This window comes from Puma concolor, chromosome E1, assembly GCF_028749965.1.
Source record: "Puma concolor isolate L17-30 chromosome E1, mPumCon1.1.hap2, whole genome shotgun sequence".
NCBI classification, from domain to species: domain Eukaryota; kingdom Metazoa; phylum Chordata; class Mammalia; order Carnivora; family Felidae; genus Puma; species Puma concolor.
In genome coordinates this window covers 61,442,899-61,460,511 of record NC_141680.1, presented here as the reverse complement: position 1 = coordinate 61,460,511, position 17,613 = coordinate 61,442,899, and the positions used below count along the sequence as shown (strand labels likewise).

General features: G+C 64.5%; 2 protein-coding genes across 7 annotated transcripts in view; both read right to left on the bottom strand.

Annotated features, from left to right (window-relative positions):
• Positions 1-224: 224 nt before the first annotated feature.
• On the bottom strand, positions 225-15,988 carry GAA (alpha glucosidase). Of its 6 annotated transcripts, none has more exons than XM_086688221.1 (20): positions 15,890-15,988; positions 12,490-13,077; positions 11,378-11,523; positions 9,381-9,546; positions 9,206-9,302; positions 8,672-8,791; positions 8,427-8,545; positions 8,219-8,350; positions 7,172-7,282; positions 6,502-6,615; positions 6,339-6,423; positions 5,750-5,867; positions 5,351-5,484; positions 3,421-3,572; positions 3,126-3,274; positions 2,155-2,296; positions 1,690-1,839; positions 1,157-1,321; positions 802-954; positions 225-426 (listed from the first exon to the last, which is right to left on the bottom strand). In XM_086688221.1, the coding sequence occupies exons 2-20, from the start codon at positions 13,033-13,035 to the stop codon at positions 367-369; spliced, it is 2,859 nt and encodes a 952-aa protein (XP_086544347.1). In that variant the 5' UTR covers positions 13,036-13,077; positions 15,890-15,988; the 3' UTR covers positions 225-366. The 6 variants fall into 6 exon arrangements, with proteins under 6 accessions (XP_086544347.1, XP_086544348.1, XP_086544349.1 ...); XM_086688222.1 differs by having other exon boundaries at positions 12,490-13,080; positions 15,890-15,960; XM_086688223.1 differs by lacking the exon at positions 15,890-15,988 and adding an exon at positions 15,842-15,884.
• Positions 15,989-16,336: 348 nt separating this feature from the next.
• The window catches only part of CCDC40 (coiled-coil domain 40 molecular ruler complex subunit), a 45,719-nt gene continuing 44,442 nt past the window's right edge, over positions 16,337-17,613 (bottom strand). The window contains exon 22 of the mRNA XM_086685487.1: positions 16,337-17,083. Coding sequence (XP_086541613.1) covers positions 16,835-17,083 — 249 coding nt within the window. The 3' untranslated portion in view covers positions 16,337-16,834. The remainder of the gene's footprint in view (positions 17,084-17,613) is intronic.

The following is a 17,613-nucleotide window of genomic DNA, read 5'->3' as shown; positions in this document are numbered from 1 at the left end:
GTCCTTTCATCTGGCGTGACCTCGGGGTGCAGGGACAGCGTCCTCACCCCGAGCACACTTCTGCCGTCCTGGGCAGGCGGCGGATGACGTCATACACGTTCCAGTGACAGGCTGCGGGGAGGTAAACCTTCCAGGAGAGCATTGCAAACACAAGGCAAACAGGCATGCTGCTGGCCCAGAGCCCTGGGGCCCGGGAGGTAGACACAGGCAGATCTGGGCATTGGAGGGACGTCCGCCGTGAGACGTGGGCCAACTGCTTCCGACCCTGAGCCCCGCCCCCCACATCTTGACTAAGAGCACGGGTGCTGGGGTCGCTGCGAAGTCCCGTCTTTTCCTGTAAAGGATCAACGCACCACCGGCCCCTGGTTAAGACCAGCTGATGACAAACTGTTCTCCCATCGTCAGTGAGACAGGGATGTCCAGGGTCTGCAAAAAGAGAAAAAAGAAAACGTGACCGCCAAACCGTTGTTGACAGAGGTGAGGCCCGAGTGCTTGGCAGACAGGAGCCTAGGCCCGGGCGGGTGGTGCCCTCGGGGTCTGCCCCAGCCCCTGGAGGCTTCTGGCTCTGTTCCTCGCTGGCTGAGTCTGCTTTCAGCATGGCCCATAAGTCACCATCGGTGTGGACACAGGCAGAGGAAAGGCCCAAGCTGCAAGGGGGCCCGTCCTTCCCTGGGGACCAAGGTCCTTTTGCCCTCGTACGGCCCAGCCGGCCGGCACCGGGTCCCCAGGGTCCTTGGTACCTCCCCCTGCCCCTGCCATCCTTGGGGACAAGCCCTCTGGCCCCATCTGCGGGGCTCTTGCCTTCGTGTCAGGGCTGTAGGTGAAGTTGGAGACAGGAACGCCATTGGAGAGGACCTGCTTGGGGGCCGCGGCCACCCCCAGGACGGTGGCCTTCCTCAGTTGCAGGCCGGCCCCCTCGCTGGTCACGTGCACCAGCTCGTTCACAACGGTGTTCTGGTCAAGGGGAGAGGCGGAAATGGTCAGCAGAGGGCCCGGAAAGATCTGCGGGATGGGCCCCGCGCACGCCCGGACGCCGGCAGGTGCATGGGGACCGCAGTCAGGGCGGCCAGCGCCTGGGCCCTGCTCGCTTCACTTGGCTGGGACAGGGACAGGGGGCCCCGGCGACCCCCCAGCCCGGGCGGGTCCCGACACTCACATTCTTGACAAGGAAGACGACCTGTGTGTAGGCCCCACGCTCGAGCGTCTCCAGGCTCTCCCCGTCGTCCCAGAACAGCTCTCCTCGGGCCTCCCCGTTCGTGGTCAGGGCTGCGACCAGGGCCATGGGCTGCTTTCGGGACTCCGTGGTTGTGAGGCCAAGGCCCTGGAAAAGCAGGTGGCACCTGTCACCATCTCAAGCCTGGTGGAGGCCTCCACAGCGGGGACAGGAAGGACACTGGGCTGGGATGGCTCCGTGCTGCAGGAAGCCGGGACCCAGAGGACAGGCCACGGCTGAGGGGCTCGGACACCCGTGGCGAGCACTCCGGCCGAGGCAGACACCCTGGAGGACGTGAGAGGCCCACGCACGTTTGCAGACCGTTTCCTAAAAAGAGCCAACGGAGCAGGTGCCCCTCCGCCTGGCACGGCCTCGGATCTGTGCATCCTCAACCCTCACACGCTGTCATCTCTGCCCGGGGCTTTGGGGACGGACCCTCTACTGGACAGACAGGCTCAGGTGGCTGGCCCGGGTACCTGCAGGGGGATGATGTGCCCGGCCCGGAGGTGGAGGTTGATGGTGTCCAGTGGGGCTGGCAGTGTCACCCACTGTCCCCTGCTGTGGATGGCAGGCGTGACGGGTGCGGGAGGCGGAGGCGGGAGGCTGCCGAGGGCCTCTGCTGGCACCTGGAGGGCGGCGTCACGTCACCAGGAGTGGGAGCCTCAGGCTCCGCGCGGGACCCCGCAGGCCCAGCCCAGACAAGTCGTTGGGACAGAGGCCCTGACCCAGGGCTTGGGGCGCAGCAGGACTTTGGGAGAATTGGAGTCCTGGGGAGCTACCCACTTGGGCCTCAGTTTCCTCATCTGGAAAATGGGTCACTGCAAGGACCGCGTGGGAAGATCCACATGGAGCCCCACTCAAGGGCCACAAGCGAGCTCCCTTCCCCACGTGGCCCACATGTGGCAGGAGGGAGGGACCCCTCGAGGGCCCACAGGACTCACCGTCTGCAGGTCGTACCATGTACCAGCGGGGAAGTAACCGGTCACTTCAACCTTCCCGGCCTCGAGCACCGGGGTGATGAGCAGAGCTGCTCCCCACAGGAACTGGCGGTCCACGGCCCAGGTGCGGGGGTCCTCGGGGAACCTTCGCACGGGAGGGGTGGGCTCGTGGGCCTGGTGACCTCTGAGGTCGGCGTGTTCAAGGGGCCTCGCGGAAGCCCCGGGAGCCGGTTCCCGCCGCCCGAGCTTGGCGGGGGGGGGGGGGGGGGGGGGGGGCGGTGAGGGGAGTGAGTAACCCTGTCCCCTGCCGGCCTTTCCGGCAAACTTTTTTTTTTTTTCTTTTCTTTACGTGAGAAGATTGGCATCTTGTCTGACCTGCCTCCGCGATTCCACAGCGGGGCACCTGCTGACGTTCTCTGTTTCTGTCCACGGGAGCGTTGCCTCTGTTTCCCTCTGTTAAACCCAACCCCCCTTGCCTTTTCCCTTTGATGCTTTCAGAGCCCTCTCCTGCCAGAGCACCTGTTTTCCTGTGGAACTTTCTATAGCTTCGTTTTTGACACTTAAGCCTGTAATCCATCCGAAATTTACCCTTGTAGCGAGAGGGGGAGAAGATGATCTTTGCCAACAAGGAACAGACTTTTACTACCTGGGACTCGTTTAGTCCACTGACTACAGGTGGCATTTAATCAACTGCATGCCACCTTTTTACGTATCTGAGTCCCACTTGGGGGATATCAGTTGGGTCTCCTTCATTCAATCGGGATGGTTTTTACCTTGTTACCCCCCGGTTGGCCCAGTCTGGACTGGGGGTTCTGCCCGGAAGGCCCCCGGCCCTGAGCTGCACTCTCATGGGGGGAGGGAGCGGCGTGCACAGGGCCCCCCTCCCCCCCCACCCCAGCAGGGAGGCCCCGGGACGCCCCCTGCGGCAGGACGGGGCTGCCCCTGGGCCCTCGCTCCCCGACCCGGGCACTCACTCCAGGAAGAGGGGCCGGGCCACAGTCTCGCCCCCCACGTGGGCCCGGTGGAACAGCGTGTACAGGTGGGGCAGCAGCCTGTAGCGCAGGGCGAGGGCCTTCCTCATGGCTCGCTGCGCCGTCTCGCTGAACCTGTACGGCTCCTGAGGCTGCAGAGGGGCCGCGGGAGCACCGCGAGGTCACGGCCGCCCTCCCCGCTGCGGCGGGAGACCGGCTCCGCTCTCACTGCCGGTGCGGCCGCCTCCACAGCGGGACCCCGGGGGCAGACCCCCACCCACCCGGCCCGCGCCCCTACCAGGCTGTGGAGGTCGTTGTGGTTCCGCATGAAGGGGTAGAAGGCCCCCAGCTGGGTCCAGCGGACACACAGCTCCTCCGACGTGTTGCCCAGGAAGCCGCACACATCGGCCCCGACCAGCGGCACCCCCAGCAGGTTGAAGAGCAGGATTTCTGGGAGGGCGGGGTCAGGCTGGGGCTCAGGCTGCCGGAGTAGGTCCACCTGGGCCGTGGACCGCCCGCCCCTCTGGGGAGCAGACGTTGTAGCCACCGGCCCCGGCCCGGCGGTCAGTACCGCGCTGGCCCTGGTGTCTCCCACTGGCGGTCCCAAGAGCCTGCCTTGCGGACTGCTTCCTGACACCTGGGTCAGCCGAGCAAAGCAGCTCCTCAGGGTTGAATTGTGCCCCCCCCCCCCCGCCCCCTAAAAAATATGTGGGAGTACTAACCCTTTGTACTTGTGATGTGACGTTATTTGGAAAGGGTGTCTACAGGGGCACTTTCTGTCGGTTAAGCGTCCTACTTTGGCTCAGGTCATGATCTCACAGGTCGTGAGTTCGAGCCCCGCGTCCGGCTCTGTGCTGACAGCTCAGAGCCTGGAGCCTGCTTTGGATTCTGTGTCTCCCTCTTTCTCTGCCCCTCCTCCACTCATGCTCTCTCTCAAAAATAAATAAACATTAAAAAAAAAAAAGAGGGTGTCTGCAGACACGGTTAAGGTGAGGTCACAGAGCGGGTCCTGATCCAGTAGGCCTGGTGACCACGTAAGAGGAAAACCCAGACTGACGACACACACGGGGGGAGGGCCGAGCGAACACACGGGCAGAGACCAGTGACGCAGCCCCGAGCCAAGGACATGAGGACAGCGGGCAACCCCCAGAAACTGGGGGAGGCGGGAAGGAGTCGCCCCAGGGCTCCAAGCACGGCCCCTCCGACACCGTCATTCAGACCGCTAGCCTCTAGGACCGCTGCCTTCCACGCCAGCGTGGGGTGCTGTGCTCCGGCGGGCACGGTGAGCCCCCACGGCTGCTGAAGGGTCACGTGGGTTCCAGGCCACGTCGGCCAGGGCCCACCCCACCACTGTTCAGCAGGGCCAGGCTGCGCCGGGCCGTCCCTCTCCTCAGTGTCTCCTGGGCGGCCAGGAGCTGATGGGCAGGACCGGACCCAGCCCGAGGCCGTGGGAGACACCTGTCTGGGCTGCAGCAGGTCAGGGGCCCGCATGACCTCTGCTGGTCATGATCGGCGCGCACCGAGGGTCGCCCAGGGACCTGCTGCTCAAGGGGGCTTCAGAGACAGGCCTGCAGCGCTGGCGGGCGCACCTGCCCTAGGGCAAGGTCAGAGCCCGCGGCACCTGTGGCAGAGCGGCTTCCGGAAGGAGGAATGGACTCCTGCCCCAGAGCTCGCCCACCAGCACTTCCCCACGGCCCGAGGGTCTGCGCGTGGTCCTACCACTGCCGGAAGTGCTATCGGGAGGCTTGCAGGCTGTAGGTGGAGGCTCCCCTCAGCTGCCCACGTGGTGACCCTGGGAGGCCACCCCAGCCCCTTCCCCAGAGCTTCCGAGCCCTGTCTGCCTAACGCGCGTCACAGCATCAGAGCTCATGACAACTCAAGTCGAAGTGCCTCTCTGCAGAGGGGTGGGGGTGGGGGGGTGGACGGCACCTGCAGGCTGGGCTCAGACAGGATGCGGTCGCCGGAAGGGACACCACGAGAGGACGGGATCTGACTGCTTTGCAGGCAGCGGCTGGGGCAAATCGGGGACTTCTGGAAAGCCCATCGCCGCCCACCAGCGTGGCGCCACAGGTGAGCCAGCCCGCACAGGTGCACAGGGGCCCCGTGTGAGTCAGCGGCGGGGCCCCGTGGCGTGGCAGTGGCATCTCCCTGAGCTGAGCCGAGCCGGGCGCTCCGGTCTGGGCCCACCGCCCCCCTCTCCGAGCCGCCCTCCTGACAGGCGCTCTCACCTGGCACAGAGTACGACAGATGCTCCCAGCTGCTCCACACGTCCCCTGTCCAGTGGCCGGCGTATCGGCCGTGGCCCGCGAAGGTCGAGCGGGAGATCACGAAGGGGCGCGTCCCCCGAGCCTTGACCAGGGCCCTGGGCGGGGCAGGGAGACCGAGCAGTGGCCTGGCGCCCGGAGGGGCAGCAGGGCGGCAGGGCGAGAGCAAGCAGCCCCGAGGGCCGAGGCCAGGAGGAGGGAGGGGAGGCTCTGTCCGAGCCACCAGACCACCCTGGATGATGAGCCGCGTCACAGGGAGGAGGACGGCCGTCCCTCCCGGCTCCCTCTGGGAGTCTGTGTGCGGTCACCGCCGGCCCTCCCTCTGACGCCCCCGCCCCGCACAGTGCCGAGCGGGCCCCTCACCTGTGGGAGGCAAGGGCTTCTGTCAGGCCGTACAGGTTGTGCAGGTTGTAGTGCGTGGAGAGGAACTGGTGGCTGGAGGCACAGATGGTGGCTGCCCGCAGGGTCCCGCCAACCACCCCTGGAAGAGAAGGAGGCCGCTCCTGTCCGTGGCCGGCCGGTGCGCCCCACCCCCAGCCCGGAGCGCCCTCGGAACTCAGGGTGGGTCCCTGTATCGTCTCCTCTGTGCCACAGATGGGGACGAGGTGGACACAGAGGCCGGCAGACCGCAGGCGTCACCCCCTGCCTGCTCTTGACCCGTTTCAAGTCCTTCCCTGTTCCCATCCCTAAGCCCGAAATGCCTTCCCTCCAGAGGGCCACGCCTCAGTGGCAGGTGTGCTGGTCCTCGCTGCCTGGCTCATGTCTCCCCGGCCTGACCTTCCTCCTGGTCTTGCCCTCCCCTTTCCCGGGTGGCCGTGCCCATCGGCTCCTCAGAAAGGACAGCTCTGAGTCTCCCAAACCAGAGAAGCAAAAGCCCTGATCTGAGCCTCAGGCAGCTGGGGCCAGGGGGCCGGCGGCCGGCGGGTGAGGGCTGGCAGGAGGGGGAGCTCGCCTGGCACGTAGGGCGGGTTCTCCAGGTCACTGTCGGGGCAGCCGTCCACAGAGCCCTTGACGAAGTTGGATGGCTCGTTCATGTCCTGCAAGACAGGCCCCGGAGGTGGGCGCCCTGCCCCGGGCAGAGGCTGGGCCGGTCCCACAGCCCACGGGACACTTACGATCCACATGCCGTCGAAAGGCACCTGGGCGTGGAACTCAACCACCATGTCCTGCCACCAGTCAAGGGCCTCGGGGCTGGTGAAGTCGGGGAAGGCGGTAAATCCGGGCCACACCTGGAGGAAAGGCCAGAGGGGAGACCGGGCCCCCCAGAGCTCCAGCCTCGCTCACCTGCCTGGGGGTGAAGGGCTACCGGCGGGGGAGGGTCATCGGTGGTAGGGGCCGTGGGACTCTTCTGAGACCTCCCTTTCAGACACAGGCCCCAGAACCGAGTCTCAAATGACTGCACTCCTGGGAGCCTCCCCGGCCTCCCCGCAGCTGGGACCCCCTTCCTGTTGGTTCTGGGCACACCCTGGAACCGGGAGTCTGGGACTGTGCCGGGCGCCCCGTGGGAGGGCCTGGGAAGCCCCCGGGGGCTGGAGGACAAGGAGGGCGCCCGGGCCCGGGCTGGGCCCTTCCACGCGCCCCATGGAAGGATTCGAGGCGGCATCCCTTGTCCGGGGCCACCGTCACCTCCAGCCGTGACCCCCACACGCTCTGTCCCATCGACCACATGATGAGTTCTTAAATCCCGTCCTCCTCCTGAACGCCTGCCTGTCCCCAGCAGCTGGGGACTCCTGTTTTCTGCCCTCTCCCCCCTCCCCCCGCCACGCGCCCGGGCCCCCACCCTACCTTCCCGATCAGTGGCTGCCCAGTGTCATTGGTGACGAAAACCTTCCTCCGCAGACCCTCGTCATAAGGTCGGTAGCTGTCAGGAGGGCTGGAGCTGCTGATGGCGGGGTCCTGGGGGGAGTGGGGGGACCCCGTCAGGAGGACAGGGAGTGCCCCAAAGCCAGGCACCCACTGCTGGCCAGACGGGAGAACGCTCTCCAGGCAGCGCTGATGGAGGACAGAGGCCGGAGAGGGCCTCGCGTGTGTGTGTTCGGCACACCCTGTGCGCACAAGCCTATGTGCCGGGGCCGGGCACACCTGGATGCGGGCCTGAGCTCTGCTTCGCAAGTTCGAGAGTCTCCCCAGTGCTCTACCACGGACACCGATTTCCTGAGTGGAAGGCCTGCCCCTGCCCTCCGGGCTCTGAGTGGCCGCGCATGCCGGCTGCCCTCCGAGGGGCCGAGGTCATGGAAACGGCCGACATCAGCACGGTTCTTAACCTCTCGGCAGACAGGTTTCCTCCCCTGTGGCGTGTCCGCTATGGCAACCACTCAGCCTCGGCGCCCCCTCCCCATGTCCTCTGGCCACATGGCTGGGCACTGCCCCCCGCTCCCCTGGCTGCACCGGCCCAGGGAGGGTGTCCTTGTGCTGGGCCACTCAGAGCCCTGCCCTCCGTCCTGTGACGCAGAACTGACTTAAGTGGAGGCGGGGCCGGGAGACCCTCGGAGCCTCTGTGGCTCTGGTTTCTTGGGCGTCCAAACCCGCCCCGGCCCTCCCAGTCCCGGGGGGGGCGGGGAGGGGCGTCAGCCGAGGGCACCCCCCACCCCTTGCTTTAAGCCGCTCACGTAACCTACAGCCAAAAGGACCCTAAGCGGCACACGATGCTTCCAGGAGGCCTTAAGCTGGACATCACAGGACAGCAGAGCCCAGGTCGATATCCCGGTCGATAGCAAGGACCCTCAGAGCCCCGCAGGCACCACGAGGAAGCTGCCGTCTGGGGGAGGAGGCACAGGGCCTCCCTCCCCTAACAGCTGGCGCGGCAGGGGACGGGGACGGTGGGGGACTCACGACGATCATCACGTAGTGCCGGCCGCTCCGGTGGAGCTCCTGCACCATGGCTGGTAAGTCCCCGAAGCCGTCCTTGTTGAAAGTGAAGTCTCTCCTCGCGTCCATGTAATCCAGGTCATTCCACTGAGTGTCCTGTGGCCACAGCACAGGGACGGAGTCCCGGCCCAGCCCCCACATGCACACCCGCCCCGGGCCGCCCAGCGCTCACCAGGGGGAAGTTGGCCCTGGTCATGTTCTCCACCACCTGGCGGGTGACCGCCGTGGAGGTGTAGCCCCAGCGGCAGAGGTGGAGCCCCAGGCCCCAGTAGGGCGGCATGAACGGGGAGCCTGCGGGCAGGGCAGCTCTGTGAGCACGTGGGCAGGGAGAGGGGAAGGGGGCGGGAGGGGCGGGGGAGGGGGGAAGGAGGGGCGGGGGAGGCGAGGGGGCAGCACAGGGCTGGGGGACCAGCCTACCCACGACTTCCAGGTACTGCTGCACCACGCTCTTGGGCTCAGGGCCCAGGAAGATGTACATGTCCAGGATCCCACCCGTGGACCGCCAGCTGAGGGCCGGGCTCGGCTGCAGGATCACATCTGGGGGAAGCAGCCCTGGGGCTCAGGGACAGATCCCTGCGCCCCATACTGCCCCCACGCCGCCAATCTACAGCCTGCTTGTTGTCTGGGGAGGGAAATGCTGAGCCGCCAGACCCCAGGACTCCCCTCTCTGGCCTCCGCTCAGATCAGGGGCCTCAGAGTCCACCTTGGGGGCACCTCAGGGCAGAGCTGGCAGAGGCTACAGCCCACTGGAGTCACTTCTTGGGGGGACGCACAAGCCCCAACCCCCCATGGCCCCAGTCCTCTACCTCCAGCCTGTCGGGCAGGTCCCTCCGTGAAGGAAGGGGACGCGGCCACACCCGGGGCAGCCCCTGGCCTGGGAGCTCAGAAGGACGATTGGCCGTGGGACACGGGGACAGGATGCGGGCTGGGGGTGGCCGCCCACCCGCTTACCCATGGCATTGCTGTTCAGCAGGAAGACCCCGTGAGCCAGGCCGCCGTCCTCCAGCACCAGGTAGAAGGGGTGGGACCCGTACAGGTTCACGTTGGGCTGGGCACGTGGACACACACGTTAGCAGCCTCACCCACATGGCTCCCCCGCTCCCCCCATCTTCACTGCCCCTTGTACCTCGGGGGCGATGTCCCGGTTCCACAGGGTGATCTTGGTCCAGTTGGTGCTAAGCATCAGGGAGCCGAGATGCTCGGCCAGGCCCGTGATGTGCTGGGACGGCAGAGAGGTAGACAGCTGCAGAAACTGGTCAGCAAAGAACAGGGGGGCCACCGTCGTGTTCAGCCTGCCAGGAAATGCCCAGGCAGCCAGATGAACCTCAGGTGGGCCCTCCCAGAGAGACCCCTGGGCCCTGGTATCCCCCCGAGGAGGGCCAGAGTGGCCTGGTCACCACGGTGATGCACTGACGCGGGGCAGACGTGGCCATGCGAGGCCCGGCGACCCTGGGGACCTGACCAGGTGTGGAGAGCTCTCAGAGCACATCTAGCGCACCCAGCTACCTGGCTGTGTCCACACTGCCCCCAGGCGGGCATCCAGAAGTGGAGTGCCCCATGAGGCCTGGCCGCAAGCAGGTGCTGGACAGGAGCGGCTCGAACTTGGCTAGCGCTAGGACTTGTGGCCCTGAGCTCTTTCCACAAGGGCCATGCTGCTCCCAGACTCTGGCCAAGGCCTGCCCAGCCCAGCCCAGCTCCAGAGCCCATGGAGCTGTCCATCCACCCAAGGGTGGCCAGGGTGCCCTGAGGTTGCACAGGGTCAAGGGCAAGGCAAGAACCACAAACGGGGCACAGAGTACATGCTATCGCTGATTTCCTGGGAAGATCTCCCACTGCCCCCTGCCTGCCCCTGGGCAAGACTTACGAGTGTGTGTGTATGTGTTTTCAAGACCAAACTCTGATTACAGGCTTTAGAAAACTTCACTCAGATCTCTGCTCAAAGGTCAGCTTCCTAGAGAGGCCTTCTGTAGCTCCCCCCGACAGAGCCAACCCTCTCCTCTGCATCTGCACAGCTCATTTCTAGAACCTTCTTAGCTCTGTTATTTCTGACATTGTACTTGCACTCATTCACTGCTTCTTCCCACTGTGTCAGCCCTGGGAGCAGGTCGATAATGCACAGCCAAGAGTGGGCAAAAAAAAAAAAAAAAAAAAAAAAAAAGAAAAGAAAAAAAGGGCATTTCAGAAGGGGAGTTCCCTTAAGACCAAGGTAGGTCCAAGTTACCTCATCCCCGAGCCCGTAACTGAGTTCAGTGACAAAGGGGAGTCTTGTCCGCTCTGGGCACATATTTACGTGGTGGTCCTGTGAAAGTGTGTGTGCTTAAATCCGTCAGGGCAGACGGGGGCGTGGGCAGGTCTGCTGCCCCGGCCCTGTGGCTGTGCAGGTCCACTCTGCGAGGGGAGGTGTCGGACTCTGGGAGTCACAGCTGTGGCACCTGAGTCTAAAAGTGGATTCTGAGATGCCTGGGTGAGTCCAATCCCCGGTCATGATGGGGGTGGTGGACGTGACGCGTCCCCCAGGGGCAAGGGCATGACCAACCAAATGCCCTGATTCTCCCGACAGAGCCTGAGAGCATCTGCTGTGGGTTGGAACCACTGTGGGAGCTGGAAGCCCAGGAGTGAGCTTCTGGAACGGGAACGGCTCCATGGCGGACAGACCACAGCAACGATTCGGACAAACCTAAGATCTCAGGGGGACACGAGCCCCGGAGGGACTGGAAACAGACAGCAGCCAACAGCATGGAAGCTGGGGCCCTGGCTCCGTCGCCTGCCAGCAAGCCACCTCACCTCCCTGTGCCTCAGTTTCCCCATCCGTAAAGCGGGGGCCGTAACGGCACCTACTTCTGTGTTGTTGGGATTGGCGGGGTTCACAGTTACTGCGCCTGCCCTGTCGTGAGTGATACACAGCATCTGATCGTAAATAACATAATGTAAACAAAGCGGGTCCGAGGAGATGCTCCCCGGGGGGAGAGGTGTCATTTCACACCCGACCCACCGAGCTTTCTCAGCCTCTGCACTTGTGACATTTGGGCAGGATCGCTGTATATGGTGGAGTCCCTGCCAGATGCCCCCTGGAGGAGACCGCCCCCAGCTGGCACTCCCTGGGGGCACGGAGACCACACTCACAGCACCCGGCCGTCCAGCTTCCGGCGCACGACCACCCCGAAGGGCTCCTCCTGGAGGTCCACGCTGTAAAGTGTGGATGAGGCCCGGCTGCGGACACGTGGGGTCTCCAAGGGCACCTCGTAGCGCCTGTTGGCGGGATCTTTGATCTAGAAGTCAGATGGCGTGCCGTGAGGCCCTCTGCGGGCCGGGGGCCTCCCCTGCACACCTTCCCCACCTTCCTCACCCTCCAGGAGAGCGGGGACCCAATGCCAGGCCCAGTGTGGCCGTGCACAGCAGGTGAGCGTGGGCAGTTTGGTCATCTACAGAACCCGGGGGAACGCCTCACGTGGGTCGCCAGGCAAAACACAGAACGCACAGTCTGAAGGTTTTTTTTAGTACGTCTCAAATAGTGCATGAGACACACACTGAAAAAATAAACTCATTGCTCGGTTTTCTGGAATTCAGATTTCCTGGCATCCTGTATTTTTATTTGCTGAAGCTGGCACCCCACACGCCCGTCACAGGGTGGGTGAGAATAGAATTGAGGGCGTCCAGCTCCACTCTGTTCGGCGCACAGTAGTAATCACTGGGTAAATGTTGGCTGTTATAAATTACTTTGCTAATTATGAATTGTGTGTTTCAGGCTGTCTCAGCTTGGCCTCCACATGTCCATTCAGTCCTCAGGTTTCTGCTGGGCACCTGCTATGTGCCAGACACTGTTCCAGGCACTGGGAGTCAGCAGGGAATAAATCAGACAAAAGGTCCCGCCCTCAGGGGGCAGACGATCATCAGATCCCACCGCCCACTGCCCGGAACATTCCCCTTCTTCCCTCTCCACCTTTCCCCTTGCGGACCCTTGCAGGACTTCAGGTCCCAGGTGGGATGTCACTTCCTGGGGGAGACCCAACTTCCCTCCACTGTGCCCTGAGCCCTGCCCTCTAGAGCATGTTCTAGAACCTTCCAATTGCTGTCTTAGTGGCCGCTGCTCCCTGAGCGTAGGCACTGTCTGCTCACGCCGGGACTCCCCGTGAAGGCACAAAACGCATCTGCCCCCTAAACACACGCCCGGCAGATCCATTCATCTTCGCCCGGTGCCCACCCACGTTTTCTCTGCCCCGTGGGGCCCCGCCCACCGTGAAGTGGAGTCGACTCTCAGTCTCCAGCAGCACGTCCAGGCGTAAGGTCAAGATGTCCTTGGGGAAGAAGGTTCGGGTGGCGCGGGTCAGGGTGGCCGTGTAGCCTGTCTCCGTGGTGGTCAGGTTGTGCAGCTTGTAACTCGGGTAGCTGGGTGGGAAGAAGCACCAGGGCTGTCCCATGCGGGGGACCCGAGGCCACTGCCCAGCAGGCACGTAGCAGCAGCCCCGGGCCTCACACTGCTCCTGGGTGATGGCCTTGTCCGGGGCGCAGTCGAAGCGGCTGTTGGGGGGCACGTCGCACCGTGTGGGAGCTGCTCTGGGACTGCTGTGGTGGCCTGGGGGGGCCTGGGGGCCTGGGTGGCCGGCTCCCTGCTGGCGAGCTCGATAAAGCCCCTCAGCCACTTGGGAGAAGCCACGCTGCTCTTGGGGGACCAGCAAGAAATCATGGAGCAGGACGTGCCCCAGGAGGGCGGCGGTGGCCAGGGACACGAGGATGTAGGCCCCCAGCAGGGGGCGGCAGCACAGCGGCCACCTCGCGTCCATGGTCGGTGGCACCTGCAGGCAGCGGGTTGGGTCCTGGAGGCCCTGCTGAGAGAAGGGCCGGGCTCAGCAGGGAAGGCGGAGGGAGGGGGCCTCAGGGGACTCACGCCAATTTCCAGACGTGGACCCGCGGCTGGCCCAGCAGCGCACAGGGTGAGGTGTGCGGAGAAAGCGGGGCGGGCGAGGGTAGACAAGCTCCTGGCACTGTTTGGAAAGACGGCAAGGGAGGGAACTGGAAAAGCAGAGAAAAGCCCCGAAGAGGGGATTGCAGAAGACCCTGTACCGTGAAACGCACTGAAGATGTACGAGAAAACGGTTTAACGAGGGGCACCTGGGTGGCTCAGTGGGTTGCGCTGTTTTGCCTCACGTCATGATCTCACGGTTCATGAGTTCGAGCCCTGCGTCAGGCTCGAGCCCTGCTGAGAGCCTGGAACGTGCTTGGGATTCTCTCACTCCCTCTTTCTCTGCCCCTCCCCTGCTCAGTCTCTCTCTCTCTCTCTCTCTCTCTCTCTCTCTCAAAATAAATAAACATTAAAAAAAAAAAAAAAAGGCTTAATGACACACAAAGACCTGGGCGGTAAACTGACGCACGGAACAAGAAGTTACAACATGGCGCAGAGAGTAAACTCTGCTTGTGCACGGACTGTGGCCAAGCTGCTAAGTTCTGGCAGATGCGCTAGAAGTGGGCGCGTCCTCAGGGGGACCCGCCACCGTCCCTCTGTTCCTCCTCTGCCGACCGGGAGGCGGCTCCAGCCCGGTAAGCGGTCTTGGGCACTGCAGCTGAGGGCGACACTCAAGGGCTGGCCTTGGCAGGTGGCAGCGCCCTCCCCGCCCCTGCGGTTACGTGTGGAGCATCTGGCTCCTCTGGAGATAGGACTGTCACTACCTGCGCTCGGCTTATGTGTACGTTCTAAATTCTCATAAGGAACGTTGTTGGCCGGCTCCTCCGAGGAGTGAGACATCAGCGTGGGACTGAACGTGCAAGGATTTCACGAGGGGCGTCCTTTCTGTCTGAGAGAAACTGCGGAGGCTGCCAGGGGCGGCCCGGAGGGTCACTCCGCACCCAGTCTGACCTCTTGGGAGTCAGGCCCGGGGAGGGGCCGAGGGTCCAAGCATCCCAAACTGCCGTGCAGGCTAGGGAAGGTTCCACAAGGCCAAGGGGCTGGGGTTGCGGGTGGGGGACCTGAGCCGAAGCTGGCCAGCAGGGGTGTCCGGGCCTCCCTGAGCAGCCTGCCCTCGTGCTGTGGGCCGGAAAGCAGCGGGGCCGCGGAGCAGATGGGGCCACGCATGCCAGCTCCGTGTGGCGGAGGCTCGTGAGATGCACGCACCCTCAGGCCGCCAGGAACACGCAAGGGTTGGGAAGGAGTCACGTCGCGCACCGGGGAGTCTGAGCCTGTCACAGCCACAGACAGGTCCCCTGGGACATTCCGGCCACAGCGGGCCACGGCTTTAATTCACGGCACCTTTGAAGCAAATGTGTGCGGGGGTTTTTTCTCACGCCAACCAATCCTCGACACCAGCTGGGTCTCCCAGGATTCGTTCCGACTCTGGCCCGAATTCCTGGAGCCAGCGCGGACCCCACAGGTAAGTCCTCAGCCCCGCAGGCCCGTCCCCCTTCTGACCGCAGTCGCAAGCCCCACGTCTAAATAACTGGCAATCAACTCAAGGGTTCACCCCTCCCCCACCTCGGGTTGGGAATTGGCTAGAACCACTCACAGCACTTAGGGAAGAGCTTGGCTTACCGCGGCCCGTTTATTATAAAGGATGTAGCCAGAGGACGCGGGATGGGGCGTCCCCGCCCTCCAGCACCAAAGTGTGTTCACCGGCTCAGAGGCTCTCTCAACCCCGAGTTTTGGTTTCATTACACAGAAACGATTACTCAAATCTTTGGCCCTTGGCAATTGTCAATCACCAGCCCCTCAGTGCTCCTGGGGGTTGGGGGAGGGGAGGTGGGGCTGGGAGTTCCCAGCCTGGGTGCTTCTGGGGACCAGGCCCGACCCCGAAGCTGTCCAGAGGCCCCAGCCACCAGTCACTTTATTAGCACAGAAAACACACCGCCCCTGCCAAGATTCCCAGGGTCTGTGTGCCACGGACCGGGGACAAAAACTAAATACTTATTTTTTTATTGTACAGCGTCCCGGCTGCACCTGCCCACCCAGGAACACATGACACCTCGTGATCACGGTGATGTAGGGACCGGAGCTGACAGGCCGGGCCCACGGGCCTCCCCACCCTGAGTTCAGAAGCGCGGGGGCGACCCGGGACACAGAGGGGCCCGCCCCCGGCCGCGCGCGCTGTTTCCACTCCACTGACAAGAAGAGCAGTCGGCCGGAGGGCCTGACAGTTTAGGCAAATGGGGAAACACTGAAGGTCAGGGAGGTCAAGTGCGCTGCTGGCCGGGAGACCCTGTGACCTCGCTTTCAGGGAAGTGGATCGGAGCCGCTGCTCCCCAGGCCAGGGTGGCAGTCCAGCTCCGCCCTGACGCGAGAGGCATGGGTCCCCACCCCGTGCCTCGGTTTCCTCCCCACAACGGGACAAGACGGCTCCCCTCGCCCAGCACCGAGGGCGCGGAGGAGGCCGTGGAGTCCCCGGGGTCCCTGTTGACACCGCCGCCCGCGGACGCGCGCACGACACGCTCCACTTGTCCAGCCGCGAACCAGAGAGGTTCAACCCGCCGAGCGATCGGTCCCTCCCCCTTGGGGCGTCACGGCTGCCGGGACCCCGGGTCTCTAGTCTCGGGGGCAGCCGCCGGACGCCCCCGCCCCGCCCCGCCCCTCGCCGGGACCCCTGCGGCCCCCGGCCCGCTCACCTCCGCGCACGCGCGCCCCACCGAGGCCCACCCCCGACCCCGGCTCACCTCCGCGCACGCGCGCCCCGCCCGCAGCGGTCACCCGGGGTCCGGCGCCCGCAGGCACGCGTCAGAGGGGGGCGGGGTGGGCCACGTGACAGGCCGCCCGCGCAGGCGCCGTGGGCGAGGGTGCGCGTCTCCGGCCGCGCGCCCCCTGGTGGCGGGGCGTCCGGGTCCCGGCCCGCGCCGTCCGCCGGGCCCGCAGCGGGGGAGGGGGGAGGAGGGCAGGGGAGGGGCGCTCACCTGGCGAGACGCGCCTGCGGGGGACAGAGGGGAGCGGCCCCCGGGGTCGCCCGTTAACTGAAGCCGTTCTGGAAGGGAAAGCGTCATCGCGCCCATAAAAGCGGCTGTTGCGCAACGTGACAGGGCGCCGTGGGGGGCCCGGCGGGGCGAGGGTGCGGCGCGGGTGGGGCCGGTTTCCGACGCGCTCCCGGAGAAATACGCCTTTCCCCCATATTCAGAAAAAGTTTTATTTTTCGCTGAAAAGTTGGAAAGCGAAATTGTTTCGTAGGCCCTTTTAGGGCGGGGGCTGCTGGGGAGGCCCAGGGCAGGTGCGTCCTGGGGGCGCCCGTCCCACCCGCGCTCTCCGTGAGGCGCTCCCGCTGCACCCCGCGCCCTGGACCATGACGGTGAGCAGGCCTGTCAAGGGCGGAGGCGGGAGCCTCCCCGAACCCGGGCGCCGCTTGGACCTCGAGTCCAGCGCGGGGTGGGAGACACCCCACCTCTGAAATGCCACCGGAAACGTAGCGGGAGTGGGGGTGGGGTGGGGGGGGCCTTAGTGGAAATTGCTGGTGGCTGAAAGAATCACGCCATGCTGGCCTGCCTATTCGTCGTAAAGGACCTCTCTGAGGGTGGACGTGGCTTTCGGTGACACGAACGTTCTAAGTCCCTGATCATACACAAAATTCTGGTCTCTTCCATGGGAGCAGGCTGGGGGGAGGTCCCGGCTGCTCTCTAGGAGGACCCAGATGGCTCGAGCTTGCTGGCGATCATCTGGCTGACCTTGAGCAGGGCCTCCTGGAACTGGGGGTACTCGTCCTTCACGTGGTGGAGGATGGTGCTGATGACGGCCAGCCGGTTGTCCAAGCGCTTGTGCTCCGCCAGCAGCGACTGCTTGGAGCGGAACAGGAACACGTACCTGCCGTCCTTCACCGCCTGGAGGTGCTTGAGGCGCGTCTGCAGGGCCACCAGCTCCGAGAGGTTCTTGGGTGGGACAAGAGACCCCGTATCAGGTTAGGCAGGTTGAAAACAGGACACCGGCTTGCCCCCACACAAAGTCAGGACTCAAGGAAATGCCAGGTGGAGAAGGGTGAAGGAGAGAGATTCTCCAAACCGTGGAGAAGAGGCAGATGTGCGCTTTTCAGACCCTTTTCCTTCGCCCGTCGTCTGAGAGACCTTTAACGCTGCCAGGTGCCCGCCCCCAGAGCGGACACTTGTCGCTACCTCCCCTGTCTGGGCTGATCAGGCTTGGACTCGGCAGACTCAGCTGGCCCCTCTCTTCTGCTCACACCACATCCGATCTGGCGGGAAAGCCCACGGGGGCGGCTGAAATTGTCCGCAGAATCCGACAGCTTCTCACTAGCCTCACGGCTACTGCCCTGGTCCATGTGGCATCTCAAACAGCCTCCGGTGTCTACCCTCCACCCTTCCATCCCACACACTCAACGTCAGAGCCAGAGCGGTCCTGCTAAGACCCGAGCCACTCCTCAGCCCCCAGCCCTTCCCTGTCTTCC

Excerpts from the sequence above, each read along its gene's own strand:
- GAA (XM_086688221.1), bottom strand. The coding sequence starts at position 13,035 with ATGGACGCGAGGTGGCCGCTGTGCTGCCGCCCCCTGCTGGGGGCCTAC. Across the intron at positions 5,868-6,338 it reads GAACCCGCCCTACGTGCCAG|GGGTGGTTGGCGGGACCCTG; the intron begins GCGAGCTCCCCC and ends CTTCTCTTCCAG. Across the intron at positions 5,485-5,749 it reads GAAGCCCTTGCCTCCCACAG|GGCCCTGGTCAAGGCTCGGG; the intron begins GTGAGGGGCCCG and ends TGCCCCGCCCAG.